Source organism: Aedes albopictus, chromosome 2 (genome assembly GCF_035046485.1).
Source record: "Aedes albopictus strain Foshan chromosome 2, AalbF5, whole genome shotgun sequence".
NCBI lineage: Eukaryota > Metazoa > Arthropoda > Insecta > Diptera > Culicidae > Aedes > Aedes albopictus.
Window position 1 is genome coordinate 170,929,187 of NC_085137.1, and position 19,128 is coordinate 170,948,314.

General features: G+C 39.6%; 1 protein-coding gene across 1 annotated transcript in view; it reads right to left on the reverse strand.

Moving 5' to 3' along the window:
- Positions 1 to 2,781: 2,781 nt before the first annotated feature.
- Positions 2,782 to 19,128, reverse strand: part of LOC134286266 (uncharacterized) — a 32,049-nt gene continuing 15,702 nt past the window's right edge. The window contains exon 3 of the mRNA XM_062847853.1: positions 2,782 to 2,844. Within this exon, the coding sequence (XP_062703837.1) occupies positions 2,782 to 2,844 (63 nt within the window). The remainder of the gene's footprint in view (positions 2,845 to 19,128) is intronic.

The window sequence follows — 19,128 nt, forward strand, 5'->3', positions numbered from 1 at the left end:
TTTAGATCAAAATCAAAAATTTGGGTATTAGAGGGTTAATAAGTATAATGGAATAATGGATTTCTTGTACATTAAAAAACGGATGTACCTTACATATGCATATTTATTATTTTATCAACTAATCATTCAAGGTTTCATTTGCTAAAATACGTTGTCGAAAATTCAGCGACAATAATTTCAATAATGATCAACTCAAAAAAGCCACTGAAATGGTGACCACAGACTAACGCACAGACAAACAGACGTATCACTTCGAACAAATTGCGATTTAAATAATGGTCACGAGAACATAATCGCTCAATGCCAATCAAACCGCCAACCAATGCCAATGTTTCGCAATCTCATAACTAGGTGGCGGTAGTGAACAAACGTCATACAGGAGCAAACATTATGCGAGAGCCATGAGCGTACGATTTACGAACTACCGATTATTTGAACTAACTGTTAATAAGAGGATCAATGGGAAGTGAGTAGCATGAGATGTCTGTTTGTCTGTGTTGTGAGCTTGTATTGTCAACTTTTGTTCCACCTAGATGTGGTATGAGATATCGTCATTGTTATTTTCCCTGTGTGACAAGCGGACATGATGAATAGAATGTAACCCTCACTTAATAAAAAGTGTGTAGCAATTTTTCCTTGTTAACTCGCATTTGTATACAATTCAACATGCTTCATCAAAAAAACTATGTAGATTAACATATTATCCAATCTTTTTTTGAAACATAGAGCACTAAAACTATATTTCAAAACAAATAAACATGATGCTGACTTATTTATTATGAGATTTTTATTATTTTTATTAAAAATAAAATTAATTTAATTCTTTAAAATTACTTTTATACAGAAATAATGCAAGTTATGTAAATTTTGATGCCAGAAATAGATTCAGCACACCCAAATTATCTAGACATGTGAATTTCAGCGCAATTGGAGAAAGTTTTAGGTTTTGTCCGGCATTTGTATGGGGCCCCTCCACTGTGCGTTGTTTCCACTTTTGGTGAGTTGGGACAAAGTTGTCCTTGCTCCAAGTGATCTTACAATTGCTTGTTATTTTCCATATAGATCATTTTCCACGAAGTTCCCTTCCCGGAAAGAGTGGGCATCTGGTTATCTGGAGAGAAGTATTTCAGTCGGCATCGTATGTTACGCTGATGGCTCCCTTCTCGAAGGTCGAGCAGGTGCTGGTGTTTATTCTCGTGAGCATCAGTGAGGGTGCATCAGTCTTATTCACTTGGTAGACACTGCACCGTTTTTCAGGCCGAAATCTTTGCTCTTATGTGCGGAGTGCAATCAGCACTTCAGCAGCACGTAATGGGCAAAGTAATATACTTCTGTTCAGATAGCCAGGCTGCTATTAAAGCACTTGCTTCGGCCAACTCCAGATCGAAGATAGTTATCGCTTGTCGAACTTTAATCGAGGAGCTGAATTCAGCAAACGCTGTTCACTTTGTATGGGTACCTGGCCATTCTTCCGTCGTTGGAAATGAATTGGCTGATGAGTTAGCTCGCACTGGACTGGAGCATCACATGACTTCATTGGCTCTGAGCCAGCTATTCCAGTACACTCAAGCCTTCATTTAGGTAAAATTCATTTAGGTCCCTCCATTTAGGTAACGTTACCTTAATAGAATTTGATTGTGTTCAGAGCAGTTGGAGTACTTAAGATTAGGTATAAGGTTGGTTTACGGGAGTTAAGGGGATATTTGTGTGTGGGACCTCAACCCCCAAATGTACCTCAAACCCAACCCCCCCAGTGTGGCGAAGTGGCAGTATAAAACGACATTTCCAGGAGCAATTGAGATAGATGTGCTGTTGTAGGTTTAAGGCTTTTACCACCTCTGATGACGTCATACCCGACATTAACCTATCATTCACCTGTTTTTATTTTGGCCACTTAACCCAACTTAGACCCAACAGTTGTTCAATGTTGGTTCAACAGTGGCCCAACATACGATAAAAATTAACCCGACTTTGACCCGACATTCAATATTTTTTTCAGTCTGGCGGAACTATGCAGGGGTTCTTGTGTCCAGCTAGTCATTTGAATGACAATTCTCATCTGAGACCCTCCAAAACCCCCGAAAACGCCCCTGAAGCTCCACCCCTCCTGAAACTCCTTTGAAAGTTCCCCAAAACTCCGCATGACCCTCTTTGAATCACCTATTCAAGTCACTCTGCCTAATTAAACCGACTCAGCTATCACATGGCGAATATTCAGCAAGCTGATTCATTTGCGTGTGATAGCTGTGAATCCGATTATGGAACTTCGTATCATTTAATATGTAACTGTCCAGTTTTTGCGCAATTGCGTTTCTGAGTACTCGGAAACGACGTTCAGTTGTTCTTGACCCGCTGTGGTAAAGAGCTATAGGCTCTCTTTACGCTTTATGTGTTACCACAGTGCCCTTCTCAGGGCGCTGCTTGAACCCATTGTGGTACGCTTATGCGTGTATGACGATCCTATTCCCTTACCTGTCCTTTCCCCTGTCCTATCCTTTTTGCTTTCCTTCTCCGTCAGGTAAATGATGAATAGGCTCGTGTTCATGGCGATGTCACAAATTTACCAAATGGAGGAGAACGTGCCTCTGGAGCCGACCTACTGATACCTGATGGTATCGTCGGCCAGAAGGCGTTTAAAGGGGTGCAAATGGAGGTTGCAGGAGCGTTTCAGAGGAATAGCAGAAGTTTTCAAGGCGTTCCAAGGAAGCCTCACAAATGTTTTAGGGAGTCCTGGGGGTACTTGGAGGTCCCAGGAGCATTATCGGAAAGTTAGGTCAAATTCTAACCAATGTTGGAACCGACATCGGATATCAGTAAGTTGGCTCCAGCAGCGGCATTGGATAACTGTTGGATTTATGTTTGGTAGAAAAATTAAAAAAAAATAGGTCAATGATAGGTTTATGTCAGGTCATATGTCATCAATGACGAACAAAGCACTAAACCTTCGACACCACACTTTATACCTGCTAGCTGGGGCTCACTTTAATGATATGTGCCGGTCATCAGGGATATTCGAGGAGAACTCTATGCCAGGGCCGGATCTAAGGGGAGACGGGGGGCAGCGGGCCCCGGGCCCCCACAAAAACTTTTTTTGGTTGCTAACATTAGCTTTATTTCTCATATTGCTGAAGAACTGTTCGAAAATAAGGAAAAACATTTTAGTCATCTCTCCGAGGGCTCTCCACATCCGCTCAGGCCCCGGGCCACAACAATCCTTAATCCGGGCCAGTCTATGACCCTTCAGAGAGTCTCAGAAGCGATAACAGGTCTTGCTCCTGGGAGTTTAAGTTGGGGCCAAGTGCGTTTCCAGGAAGTTGAAGAGCTCAAACAAAGAGGGTTCCAAGGGGTCTCAGGAGGGTTTCCCATAAACACCCATACACACAAAAGCGCTAGCGGGGACCATTACTGAACAAGACTCCGAGCAGCTGAGCATGATCAATTTGCGATAGCGATTGTTGTGATGAACTACGATGTAACGATAAGGGATGCTGTGTTGGAAGATGGTGCTACGAATGATAATGCTCTTGGACGTGGCGAATTCGAGACATACACCTTTAACATTGCATATTTTCAGTTGAAGATGATTAGCAACATTATTTGTTGTTTGAATATTGACCAGAATTGAAACCTGAAACTCAACAGTTACTGTACAGTACTATTCTAAATTCAATGTAATATATTATTATCGTCATATTTTTTTTTATGTATATATTCTTGCACTTGCTTGCACCAAGAGCTGCATGAAAATAGGCGTTGCTATCAAAACCCGAATCTCATCGATGATCTACCATCATAACCTCACGATTTTCTAAAACAATGTTTCCACCATGTCAAACAGCTCCCGTTACGTTAGGTCGACAAAACAAGATCATCGGCTTCCTTATCTGGCATTCAACCCAATCGTATACGCACACCCGCTCATGTCAATCTCCGCCGTCGTCGTCGTGCGATAGGACAAACGATTTGACGCATGTTTATGTGCCTCAACTCAAGACGATCGTCGCGCCGTCGTCTGTCCGTGACTTCCTATCAGTAGCAACAGCAGCAGCAGCAACGCATGCCAGGCCAGACAGACGCGCGACGGGAGAAAACTTCCCGTAAAGCAGGTTCCACCGACAGACGTTCGGATCTGTCGGTGGCTTTTCGAATCGTGCGTGCGTGGTGCACTAGGGCTCACCACGCACCGCCCCGTAATCATTTGCTTTCGATCTAAATTTTTCTGATGTTGTTTTAATTTCTTCGCATAACCACATATCGTGACACACATAGCAGGGGAACGCAAGCAGCAGGTGCTACGATTTACTGCTCATCATCATCATCATCATCTTGCTCTGCTTTGCTTTTTTTTCTGGCCTTCCGTCATACATTCGTTATGTTTAGGTATGCTCGTGTTTCGGCCCTCAATTCAGAAGGTTTTGATAGGTCCTTATCCGCCGTGGCGTGTCGATCGAGGTGGGATCACGAAAGGTATTGCTGCCGGCCGTGAATAAAATTTCGTTACACTTGTATTTTGGGTTCAGCTCCAACCGCATGGCCTCGCGTTGGTTGTTTGGGTTTGGAAAGGTATATGCTGACTATTTTATTTATCCGATGGAAGGAGATTCCAGAACACTTCGATCCGTTTACTATGAATGGAATAAATCGCCCCAGTAGTGGATACCGAAACACAGCTAGCACCCTGCAGCGTAATGCTACGCTACGAGTGTTCAATTAAATACGGTAGATCAAATTATCTGCCCTCGAAATCGTGAGTAGGTGCCAAAGTCGGCCATTGTGGCGGCCATTTTGGGATTCTAACAAGTCTGTCCTTAAACCGAAAAGACATTTCAGTGTATTTATGAATATTTGTTAACTGTACATACTAGGATTAAGTTTTGTAACGTTTTTTCTGTTGAATAAATAAATTTAAAAAAAACCGATGCTATCTGAGGGATTGATACCAAATTCTTGCGCTCGACTCTGCAGAGTTGTTACCTGGTATTCTATTCACCGTTCAGAAGCCGCAGCAAGCTAGTACCAAGGTGCTCCCGTGTCATTCATGAAGCAGATAAATTGACTGGATTTTGTGTAATCTAACTCCAACTGATGAACACTTCTGTAAACATTTTACATTTACTGTTGAATGTTTAAAACATTCTAAGCGGTAGATATATCCGTTTACAGTCGCGGTAGTCACCAACGGTGCACTCCGTTTAGCACATGAGCTGATCACTGGGCAAATCATGTATTTCTTGGCAAACTTTGACAGTTTCTGCTACTTTACATCCTTCAGAGCAGTGATGGGCACAGTTAACCACTAGCGTGACCAGGGGTGAGGGGGGGGGGCAAGAGGGGGGGCACTTGCCCCCCTCTTTTATAAAAATAATTTTAGAATAACATGCACCATTTTGACATTTTGTAATCTTTTGAATAATTAGTGATGTCAGCACCATATGAAGGAATCTATGGAATAACATGCACCAGTTTGGTATTTCGTGTTCTAAAACTGTATTCCATGTACGTGAACCATGATGACTTCGGCACCGCACTGAATTTCAAGCACCCTTTTTGCAATTCGTTCACCTAGCCATACAAAATGTCGAGTATCGCTGAATAACGGCGACAACTAATACAGCACACAAACATCATGCACCTTCTTCAAAGCGTCCACAGATTCATCTAGGTATCTACGCACCATGCTGATATCATGCACTATTTTTTAAACAACTAGAAATCTAATCCATCATACTGATATGCACCATCATTAAATTTCATGCACCATAAATGCTTTCCAAGCACCATTTGAGCATTTATTATATCATATAGGCATCTGATGCACCATTATGTTGTGAGCATCACATAAAATAGTTTTATTTTGTATTTTATGCACCATTTTTGCAATTTGTACACCTAGCCATGCAGCATGTTGATAATCTTTGAATAACGGTGACATCTACTGCATCACCTAGCATCATGCGCCTTCTTCAAATCATTCCATGCACCATTTTGGCATTCAATATAATATTAGGGCATCTTATGCACCATTATAATGTGGTTTACATTTTAATTTGAGCATTTCGCATACAAAATAGCATTCCATGTAGGAATTCCTGGAGAAATTTCTGGAGAAAAAAATTGGAGAAATTCCTAGAGGAGGAGAATTCCCTGGAGGAATTTCTCGAGAAATTTCTGGAAAAAATCCTGGAGAAATTCCTTAAGAAATTCGTGGAGGATTCCCTGGACAAATTATTCACGGAATTTCTCGATGAATTCTTGGAAGAGGTCCAAAGAACATTCCCGGGGAATTCCGGCAGAAATTCCTGGAGGATTTTCTGGAAGAATCCCTGGAAGAACTCCTGGAAGAATTTCTGGAGTTCTTTCTCGAGAAATTTCCGAAAGAATTCCTGGAGGTATTTCTGGAAGAATTTTTGAGGAATTTCAGAAGAAATTCATGAATAAATCCCTGAAAGAATTGCTGAAGAATTCCCTTGAAAATTTCCTTGGAGGAATTTCTTGAGGAAATTTTGGAAGAGCTTCGTGAGAAATTCCTTTAGGATTTTCTGGTGGAATCCGTGAAGCAATTCCTAGAGGAATCCCTGGAGGAATTTTGGCAGACATTCAGAAGGAATTCTTGCAGGAATTATTTGAGAATTTTCTGGATAAATATATGAGGCTTCTTGGAGAAATTTCTGGGGAAATATATGAGGCTTAAATTTCTGTAGAAATGTTTGAAGAAACTCCTTGAGGAATTTCTGAAGCAACTCCTAGCGGAATATCTGGAGGATTTTTTTTTAAAAATTTTGAAGAATTTCATTAATGAATCCTTGGAGCAATTCTGGAAAAAATCCTGGAGAAACTCCTGGACGAATCCGTGGAGAATTCCCTGGAAAAATTCCTCGCAGAATTCCTCGAGGAATTTTTGGAAGAGTTCCGAGAGACATTCCCGGGGAATTGTGGCAGAAATTCTAAAAGATTATTTCTAGAAGAAATTTCAGGAGGAATTTCTGGAGAAAATTTTAAAATATTAACTGGAAAAATTCCTGGAGGAATCATTTGAGGAATTACTGAAGAAATTTATCATTGTATCCCTGGATCATTGTATTCCTGAAGAAATTTCTGGAGAAAAAACCTGGAAAATTTCTGGAGGATTACGTGTAGGATTCCCAGGAGGAATTTCTCGAGAAACTCCTGGAAGAGTCCCGGGAGAAATTCCTTTAGTATTTTCTGGAGGAATCCGTGGAACTCTTCGAGAAATTTCTGAACGAATACCGTGAGGAATTTTTTGAGGAATTTCTGAGGAAATTCATTAATGAATCCCTCGAGGATTCTCTGGAGAAATTTCTGGAAAAAATCCTGGAGAAATTCCTTAAGGAATTCGTGGAGGATTCCCTGGACAAATTATTCACGGTATTTCTCGAGGAATTCTTGATCAAGTTCCGAAAGACATTCTCGGAGAATTCTGGCAAAAATTCCCAAAGGATTTTCCTGGAGGTATTTCTGGAAGAATTTTTTAGGAATTTCACAAGAAATTCATGGATGAATTTCTGAAGAAATTCCTTGAGAATTTTCTGGAGGAATCCTTTAGGATTTTCTGGTGGAATCCGTGGAGCAATTGCTACAGGAATCCCTGGATCCCTCCAACTATTGGAGGAATTCTGGCAGGCATTCCAAAAAGATTTTTCCCACAAGAAAATTCAGAAGGAAACTCTGAAGGAATTCTTGGAGGTATTATTTGAGAATTTTCTTGAGAAATATGTAAGGCTTCCTGGAGAAATTTCTGGAGGAACGTCTGAAGAAACTCCTTGAGGAATTTCTGACGCAATTCCTAGCGGAATTTCTGGAAGTTTTTTTTGGTAAATTTCTGAAGAAATTCATTATTGAATCCTTGGAGGAATTCCTAAAGAAATTCCAGGAAAAATCCTAAAAGATGTTAAGAAATTTTAAGAGGTATCTCTGGAGAAATTTTTGGAATATTCACTCGAGAAATTCCTGGAGGAATCATTTAAGAAATTCCTGGAAAACTATATGAGGCTTCCTGGAGAAATTACTGGAGGAATGTCTGAAGGAACTCCTAGAGGAATTTTTGAAAGAATTCCTGGAGGATTTTTTTGAGGAATTTCTGAAGAAATTCTCGGAGAAATTCTTGGAGGAATCCGTGGATGATTTCCTGAAGGAATGCCAGGAAGAGTTCCGGAAGAAGTTCTTTACGATTTTCTGGAGGAATTCGTGGAGGAATTCCTGAAGAAATTCCTGGAGAAATGTGTCCGTGGAGAATTTCTAGAGGAATATCTGGAGAAAATATTGAAGGAACTCTGACAACCATTCCTAATATGTTTTTTCTAGAAGAAAGTTCAGGAGGAATCTCTAGAGGAATTCTTGGAGTATTCACTGGAGGAATTCCTGGAGGATTTTTTTGAGGAATTTCTTAAGAAATATATGAGACTTCCTGAAGAAATTACTGGAGGAATGTCTGAAGGAACTCCTAGAAGAATTTCTGAAAGAATTCCTGGAGGAATTTCTGGAAGAATATTTTGAGGAATTTCTGAAGAAATTCTTTAATGAGTCCCTGGAGGAATTTATGGCGGAATTCTTCTAAGAATTCCTGCAAGAATTCCGGGACACATTCCCGGGAAATTCTGACAGAATTTCCTAGCGAAATTTCTCGAGGAATTCCTGGAAGTGTTCCGTGAGAAATTTCTTAAGAATTTTCTGGAGGAATCCGTTGAGCCATTCCCAGAGGAATCTCTGGAGGAAATATTGGAGGAATTCTGGCAGACATTCCTAAAAAAAATCCCGGAAGAAATTTCAGGAGGAATCTTAGGAGGAATTCTTTGAATGTTTACTGGAGAAATTCCTGGAGGAATTATTTGAGGAATTTCTGGAGAAATATTTATGAGGCTTCCTGGAGAAATTACTGGAGGAATTTCTGAAGGAATTCCTGGAGGAATTTTTTGAGGATTTTTTAAGGAATTTCTAAAAAAAATCATTAATGAATCCCTGGAGAAATTCCTGAGGAAATTCCTGGAAAAAATCCTGGGGAAACTCTTGGAAGAATCCGTGGAGGATACCCTGGAGGAATTCCAGGAATAGTTTCGGGAAAATTCCTTTAGTATTTTCTGTAGGAATCCGTGGAGCAATTCCTGGAAGAAATCCCTGAAGGCATTTTGGAAGAATTTCTGGAGGAACTCCTGGAAGAACTTTTGCGAGAATTCCTGGAGAAATTCATGCACGAATCCTTAAAGGAATCTCTGTAGATTGCAACAAGGATTCTGATCGAAATTTTCTATCTAGGAATTTTGACCTAATCTTTGGAGATTTCTTCAATTCTAGTAGCACTAATTGTCCAAGATTGAAATTTTTTCACAACAACATTATTTTTTCATAAATTTTAATTTTCTTGATTTTTCCATTGTATTTGATACGTTTATAAAATTTTATAAGAGTCGAGATAACGACTTCATATTGAAGTTTTGCATTGCATTGAGATCATCACCATTCGAAGCTTTCACCAGAAGAAGTTCTTGGTGGTGTTAGCACCACAGCATGTTGAAACCCCTTCTTGGAAATTCATATTGCGTGTAACACCATGATTCTATATTGCACCATGATCATGTGTTGCACCATCATTGTAGTGCCCCCCCCCCCACTCCCTAAGGAAGAACCCTGCGCACGCTAGTGCTGTTAACCAAAAAATTAACATCGTTAACCGTGGAGCGGACGTAGGTAGTGTGATGGTTAAACCCGTGATTATCACATCGAGCACTAAGGGAGAGACTAAGGGAGCATCAACTAGATAACTCTCACGTTGAGAGAAGTTAAGGATGCTTCCAGCAGCTCAAGAATAGTAAGTCAGCTGGTGAGGATGGTATGGGAGCTGAACTAACCCAGATGGGCTCAGAAAAGCGGGTCACCTGCCTGATTAATAACGAGACCAGACGTGAGAGTGCAAGGGCACAGCAAATTAACAATTCTAGTGCGGTTGATGTGGTGGACATAAGCGGAACAAGTTCCAATAAGAAGTTTGGTTGTACAGTGCGGGTTAAACCTATTGCGACGCAGTCTAATCATCAAACGAAAAAAGAGGTGAGAAGCAAAGTTGATCCGTCCCAAATGGGAATAAAGAGTGTGAGAAATGGCATCAATGGTTCAATAATTGTTGAATGTGGAAATGTGAATGAAGCGGAAGGACTTGTGAAAGTTATTAAAGATAAGTTTAACGGGGCTTATTCAGCCGATATTGAGCAGCCAAGGAGACTAAAGATAAAAATCTTGGGAGTAACAGGTAATTACGAATCAAATGAGTTAATGGAAATTTTAAGTGAACAGAACGGAATTGAGGATGTGCAGTTCTTGAAGGTGTTGAAATGCATTCCTTCAAAGAAAAACTCCGAGAATGAATATTCTCTTATTTGCGAAGTAGATGCTCAATATAGACTTTGAAAGGTGTCGAGTATTGGAAAGTGTTAATTTAATCAGATGCTTCAAGTGTTGCGGATTTGGACACAAATCTACTGAATGCAAAAATAATCTCCATTACGCGAAATGTGCAAAAAGTCATGATGTAAAGGACTGTTCATCTGACCAAGAATTTTGCGTCAATTGTATTTATTCCAACAAAGAAAGAAAAACACAGTTTGACATTAATCATTCATCGTGGAGTGTTGATTGTCCAATTTATTTGAAGAAAGTCTCAATTTCAAAAAGTTTTATAAATTATGATGCATAGCAATCAAAAATAGCGACGGATGTCGTTCTTGTCAATATTGCAGGCATAACGTCGCATTTCACTGAGTTTGAAATTTTGGTAAGTAGAATGAAACCAAAAATTCTTATGTTAACAGAAACACATTTAACTTCAGATGTAGGAGTAAGTGAGTACAATATGCAAAATTATAAAGTAGAGTGTTGCTATTCATGTTCTAGGCATACAGGAGGCGTAATCATGTACGTTCATAAGTCAATAAAATATCACTTAGTTGACAATTCTACATGTGGGCTAAATTGGTTCATTGCTATAAAAATAGCCAAAGGGTTAAATGCTGGAACAAATGGGTTGTTGTATCATTCACCAAGCGCTAGTGAGCAAGATTTTTTGCAACATTTGGAACAAAACTGGCTTGAGAATATAGTCGACGAGAAAGAAATGACCCTGATAGCGGGTGATTTCAACATAAATTGGCGGAATACCAGCGAGAGCAGAAATCTTCGTAACTTAATGCAGTGTTTTGATTTGAGTCAGAAAGTGAAAGAGATTACACGACAAACTGTCAGATCGCAAACTATTATTGATTTAGTATTCTGTAATATTGACGAGGTGAAGGTCAACATACACTGTGGTGCAAAATTGATCGGACAAACGCCGATTTTCATACAAAATGGCCAAGTTTGAGATGCTGTAACTATGGTTTGGTTTGGTGGATTGAGCTCAATTTTTGACACGGAACTACAAATATGCTGAATTTTGTGTATACAAAGTATAAAATGTTTTCGTTCACAGGTCTGGGCGTGGCAAGGCGTTGAAAATATTGCAAAAGTGATCGGACAGCGGTACCCCTTTGATTTACACGCGTGCCGCTGTCCGATCACTTTTGCAATATTTTCAACGCCTTGCCACGCCCAGACCTGTGAACGAAAACATTTTATACTTTGTATACACAAAATTCAGCATATTTGTAGTTCCGTGTCAAAAATTGAGCTCAACCCACCAAACCAAACCATAGTTACAGCATCTCAAACTTGGCCATTTTGTATGAAAATCGGCGTTTGTCCGATCAATTATGCACCACAGTGTAGATCAGTACAATAAAATTTCCGATCACGAAACAATGCAGGTCCATTTTGGTGAGAGTTCAGAACCTTTGGAAGAATTTGTTACTTTGAAAAGTTGGAGAAAATACTCTAAGAACGCACTAGTCTCGTTGCTCAGACGTACACTAAAACCTCCATTTAGGTAATGACTCGGGACTGCCTAAATAGAATTTTTACCTAAATGGATTCATTACCTAAATGGATTCAGTTTATTACCTAAATGGAGTACAAGGTTGCAAAGAAGTTTAACTAGGGAGAGTGACTCGAATAGGAGATTTAAAGATGGTCATGCGGAGTTTCAGAGAACTTTCAAGGGAGTTTCCGGAGGGGAGGGATTTCAGGGGCGTTTTCGGGGGTTTTGGAGGGTCTCAGGTGAAAATTGTCATGCAAATGACTAGCTGGGCACGGAACACAAAAAAACCTGCAAAATTCCGCCAGACTGAAAAATTGTTGAATGTCGGGTCAAAGTCGGGTCAATTTTTATCGTATGTTGGGCCACTGTTGGACCAACATCGAACAACTGTTGGGTCTATGTTGGGTTTGGTGGCCAAAATAAAAACAGGTGAATGAAAGGTTAATGTCGGGTATGACGTCATCAATCTCAAGTACTCCAGCTGTTCTGAACACAGCCAAATTCTGTTTAGGTAACGTTACCTAAATGGAGGGACCTAAATAGATTTTACCTAAATGGATCCTACCTAAATGGAGGTTTGAGTGTAGTATGCCCGATAATAGCGATAGAGAATTAGATGTAAAGGCAGATATATTGAGCACAGTGTTAACTGATAGCATAAACAAACTTGTTGTTGTCAAAAACATTAAATGTAGATATCGAAAAAAATGGTACACGATTGAATTAAAAAATTTACAAGTCTCGAGAGACCAAGCGTACAGGAGAGCAAGTGCTAGTTGGGATGAAGCCGATTGGCAGCAATATAGAGTATTGAGGAATGAATATTCATATTCTATCAGAAAAGCGAACACGGTAAAAAATCTGCACTGTGATATAAACTGATTGGCACTTGAATTCGCACTACTGTTCAATCAGTTTGTTATCAATTACATATCATTTGACAAAGAACATCTAATGCCTCTTCAATTTTAATGTATCTTCACATCAATTCGTCGTTGACAATGTTTTGATTTCAAAACTAAAATAAAAAAAAATTGTACAGCCGCACCCAGATTCGATACCACGACCTTTAGAGTCACGATCAACTATTTTACCACAACACTGCTTCACATCTGTTAGAGAGGTGCGAATCGAAGCGAAGCACTTTCTACCGCCTGTCATCTATATTTACTTTCATGCCCAAAACAGTCATTACCAAATCAACAACTTTTCACTTTGGATCGTATTGCTTTTAACAGTAGTGCAAATCGAAGGGATTTTCTGTTGATTTCTCTGGTGGGTTTGTTTTGGTCCTCAAATCAACACTGACAGCATTGCGATCTCAAAGGAAAAGCACTTCTGATCATGTTGATTACGACATTGAATAGTTAAGGGATTTTTCCCTTACATCTAGCGTGCAGAATTTTTACCGTGAAGGCAACATTCACACAGAGGAAGATTGAACAAAACAGGGGAAACAGTAAGGGACTATGGAAAACTCTTAAATCTCTTTGGAAAAGTAAAGAAAATCATGTGAATAATATCAGTTTCAATGGAGATAATGTAACCAATGACCGTGAAATATGCGAAAGGTTCAACAGTTATTTTGTAGACAGTATTCAGCAAATTAATGACAGCATTGAAGATGTAAGTGCCTGCTTTGAAAGTGAAAATGAACAGTTGACTGAAAATTTTAATGTATTTCATAGTATTTCTCATGATAAGTTATGTAAATCTATTGAAAAAATTGGTAGTTCATCAGGTATCAATAATGTAAACTTACAGGTTCTGAAAGATTCTTTGGAGGTTACTGGAGATTATTTACTAGGAATTATTAATGATTCTCTTGAGCAGGGAAAATTCCCAAGTAGCTGGAAACAATCAACAGTTGTTCCCATTCCAAAGGTGGCTGGAACAACAAAAGCAGAGGAATATAGGCCAATAAATATGCTGCCAATTTACGAGAAAGTATTGGAGATCATTGTTAAAGATCAATTGCTTGAGTACGTTAATGAGCGGAATATATTGATAAGTGAACAATCTGGATTTAGGCAGAACCATTCATGCGAATCTGCATTGAATTTGCTTTTATACAAATGGAAACGAATGATTGAGGAGAAGAAAACTATTGTTGTATTGTTTTTGGACCTCAAGCGTGCATTTGAAACCATATCTCGCACAGAAATGTTGAAAACTTTGAGAAAATATGGTATAGGAGGAAATGTCCTCAAGTGGTTTGAATCTTATTTATCTAGTCGTACACAAATATGTCAATATGGAAATTCCACTTCGTCATCAAAATTAGTGCCGCTCGGTGTTCCGCAGGGAAGTGTTTTAGGACCGATTCTGTTAATTTTGTATATTAACGATATGAAGAAAGCTATTAAACACTGTGATATTAACCTCTTTGCAGACGACACAGTTGTTTTTATTGTCGAAAAGAATGTGAGAATAGCTATTAGGAAGATAAAAGATGATTTAGCGTTATTAAACAAGTGGTTGAAAATAAAAAAGCTTAAACTGAATGTACAGAAAACCAAGTCAATGATAATCAGCAACAAAAAGAATTTGAACAATACAGAACTTAAAATAGAGATTGAAGGGATTGAAACTGAAAAAGTAGATGTTTTTAAATACCTTGGAGTTCACATTGATTGTAAATTGTCATTTAAAGAGCATATAGATAATGTAGTAAAAAAAGTAGCAAAAAAATATGGAATGTTGATTCGTTTGAAAAGTCAATTGACGTTTTGGAGCAAAATATATTTATATAAAACATTAGTGGCGCCTCATATTGACTATTGTTCATCTGTGTTGTTTTTAGCCAGTGATACGCACTTGAAAAGGTTGCAGAAGTTACAAAATAAATTTATGAGGTACATATTAAATTGCGGTAAGCTCACTCCAATATTGGGTATGTTGGAAGCTTTGCAGTGGCTTTCAATAAAAGAACGAATAATCTTTAATGTAATGACGACTATTTTTAAATTGACTAAACACATGTTGCCAGAGTACTTGACAAATATTATTGTAAGAGGACGAAATATGCATTCACATAGGACTAGACAAAATAATGATTTGCGTGTTGTGCCGTTCACAATGACAAGTACACAAAAGTCGATGTATTATAAAGGAATTAGAATTTTCAATGAATTACCAAATGAAATGAAAAATGTACGAAGTGTTCAAGAATTCAAACGAAAATGTTCAGAATGGATTAAATTAAGATATATGTAATAAGTTGAATTTGTAATTATGTTTGTAAATTATCAAAAGATAAATAAATGAATTATTATTAATTATTAATTATTAGTAGTCTGAATTTGGGATGTCTACCAGAGCCCGGAGGAGTGTAAAGAAGTGGCCATTTGTACCACCTGCAAGAAAAGGAAATAGGTTGGAGTGTAGACAACTTCCGAGCGATCGCATTTCTGAAAACAGCCAACAAAGTGCTAACCCAGATCATCATCAAGCTGCTCAATATCTTTTTGTAAGGTGTTTTGAGACGAACCGGGTTCAACAGCCGGGGCAAGATTCTCACAAAATGTGGTTAATTTGTCATCTGTTATGTGGACATAACTGTACAAACCGTCTGAAACGTGGAGCAGCAAAGATCTGATTGATGGTGAACGCATTAGAAACGAAACAGACAAGAGGTACAGCGATCGACAGAACTAGCGGGCAATCCTAGACAGCAGTGTTATACGATAAACGGGAACGCTTTCAAGATATCGGAGAACTTCGTTTACCTAGGATCCGTATGAACCGCTGACAACAACGTTAGCCGTTGATTTCGAAAACGTATCATTAATTGAAGTCGGAATATGGACTCCACTAGAATCTGCGGTCGAAAAGGATTTTCCGTCGCACCAAATGCACCATGTACAAGACGCCAATATGACCGGTAGCTCTCTACGAGCACGAGACTTGGGCTATGCTCGAAGAGGACATGCCAGCACTCGAAGTGTTCTAGTATCGGGTGCTTATGACCATCCCCAAGCAGCACACAAGTCACAAAGCAGCAGAGATGCCAGATTATTTTCATCAAAAATCTGTATCAATACAGATTTTTCTGTATCGCCGTATTTGAGGGTATAGCATACACCGGAAGTCCTAGATTTCAATAAAAACTAACAAAAATGTACTACTTTTAGACGATTTTAATTTTTTGCTGGTATTTATATCTCTAAAACATGTGTGAAAAAGTACAATTTTTCATAAATTCTTCAAAATTTAAGCAGCAATTTACAAAGTTTTCATTGAATTCATTGAAAATTACTTCAAATTTAATGGTTTCTGTAGAAATCTGTATCACATTTCAAAAATCTGTATTTTTCTGTACTCTGTATCTTGTCTGTATGGAAGGTAAAAAATCTGTATAATACAGAAAAATCTGTAAATCTGGCATCACTGCAAAGCAGTGTCGACAGCGCAGGTTTTTGGTTGTATAGGAGCTGCATTCATGTAATTCTAACTCAAAGGCGGAATAACTTGAAAATGACTCGTGTCCAACCATAAAACTGTGCAGTCAACACTCCTTTGTGACTTGTGTGCTGCTTGGGTCCTTGGCGGGTTCAGGAGAACAATGGGTAATGGCTATTGATAAGAACCGCGATCTCGCAGTACTTTACGGCGAACCTAGCATCCGGAAGGCGGGAAAAACTAGAAGGACACGATGGGCTAGGCAGTGCATATTGTCAGAATGCCGGGTAATAACCCTGCAAAGCTAAAGTACGCAAGAAATTAGGTATCGGGTATCAGTAGGTCGGCTCCAGAGGCACATTCTTCTCCATTAGGTAAATTTATGCCAAAGCCATGAACACGGCCTATTCATCATATACCCTAGAGAGATGGAAAGGAATAAGGAATGGGATGATAGGGAAAAGGAATTTCTCCAGCAATTTCGCCAGGAATTTCTCCAGTAGTTCCTCCAAAAATTCCTTCAGAAATACCTTTCGGATTTTTTACTGAGATTCCTCCAGGAATTTACACTGGGATTCCACCAAGAATTCCTTCAGGTATTTCTCCATTCATTCCTCCAGGGATTCCTCCAGGGATTCCTCCAGGAATTGCTTAAGGAATTTATCAATGGATTTCTCCAGAAATTCTTCAAAAATTCCTCCAGAAATTCCTCCGGGAACACCTTCAAGAATTTCTCGAAAAGATCCTCCAGACATTTCTCCAGAAAATTCTCCAGAAAGCGTGAAATATTTCTCCAGAAACCTGGGACGATTTTCGGCTTGGCAGTCGCAATTGCAATCAAACGATCAGATATTCTCCTTCATCCGACGTTTCGATGTTTATTACATCTTCGTCAGGGAATTAGAAGTGTTAATCGCTTTCGTTCTGAAAAGCTTTGTGAAAACATAATCCGTCTAAAACAATATTTAAAAAAAACGTAGGGATTCACTTCTAGAACACTAATAATATTCACAGAATTCGGTTCGCGCTTCTAACAACACTACCAACGGCCAATTTGTTCAAGCTATAACGGAGCTGGAACAGGATGAACGGTTCACCCCCCCCTCTTTCTTCTGGAACAGCTCATGCTGGAGGGGGGTAAACCGCATATGGGGCATATGGAGTCTCCAGTTAGTCTAGTGGTTAAGGCTATGGATCGCCAATCCGGAGACGGCGGGTTCGATTCCCGTTCCGGTCGGGAAAATTTTCTCGACTCCCTGGGCATAGTGTATCATTGTGCTTGCCTCACAATATACGAATTAATGCAATGGCTGGCAAAGAAAGCCCTCCAATTAATAACTGTGGAAGTGCTCAAAGAACACTAAGTTGGAGAAAAGGCAGGCCAAGTTCCAGTTGGGACGTCGAGCCAGAAAGAAGAAGAAGAAGCATATTACATATCTGAACGCATTCCCATCCCGTAACATGCAAGTGCACAAACGGCGCCTAAGCTCTGAATGCGCTGAAATTCACGCCCTTCAGTCGGCTGCTAACTGTTCCCCCTGTGCGATAGAAATCTCTTGCAGGGAAACCGTTGCATTCCCCGAAAAGATAATGGACCAGCTCCACGCCATCACGAAACAATTGGTGACCAATTTGCCGGTGAATCCAGCCCACGGCAGGCACAGTTATTCCAAATCATATATGTTAACGACTGCACAAATGAACTCACGTGAGGCTGGCGATGCGATGCGATGGAGGCACATGCTATCATCGGACGACTGTTCGTCCACAGAAAAAAAAAATCATCCAGACTCAGACTCCCTGATCTCGTCATGAATGGCATCTTACATTAGGCTTGATTTGGTTGGTCGGTTCGTAGAACTCACTCCCGGGTGGAGCCGATAAATGAAAGTCTCGAGATTATTTTGATTTTTTTTCTCGCTGACCACCCCTTCCTCGCTCTGCACGCACGCACATATTTTATTCATGAATCAAAACAGTTATATTAATTCGGCGCTTAAAACCAGATAATTGGACTGCTGTTTCCCCTTCATTTCACCTCTCGAAATCATTTATCAAACAAATAGGTGAAAAAGTTACTCCGGCAGGTCGGGCCTGCCTAGGGCCGCACCGGGGAGAAAGAAGGCTGACTGCGCGCGCAGGAACAACAGTGGCAGAGCACGAAACCGCAACTGTCTATCTATATCAAGCTATCTAGATCTCAGCATCAGTTCGATAATCATCATCATCAAACGCCATCAACAGAGTAGCGCAACTAGCTAACCAGTCAGTGGTCCAAACAAAACTTCAGCCGGTGTGGTGATAGGTGAGAGTGGAGTAAAATGCAACCTTTAAAGGAAGGATCAATATTAGTTATAGAGCTTGTCGAAACAATTTATTCTAGTTGCCCACATGTGTCTTGCTGATCATGAACAAATAAATAGGTACACGAGAATGAATAAGGATGTAACTAAATTTATCCAAGCCGCAACATGTATGCTTTCGACCAACTTTCAGTTGAATTCGTCATTATCTGCTTCAGATTTATGCCCTTGAACATTGGAATTGTGGCTTTGTCAAATATGTATCTTAAAGATGCAAAACAACAGTTATTCAATTTCCAGCAAAGATATTTTTTTGAACAACCTTGTGTTTGGATCTTTTTAGCGCGTTTTGACCAACCAGCTCATTTCTACCTTCTTCCTTAGGTAGATACCTGCTCCCTTTGGACATCAGATGCCCCAGCCCATAATATGGCCAAAAAAGAACGTGGTGGTGGCATTGTATCTATCCTACATCTCACCACATCCCTTGCCGTCCCCATGGAG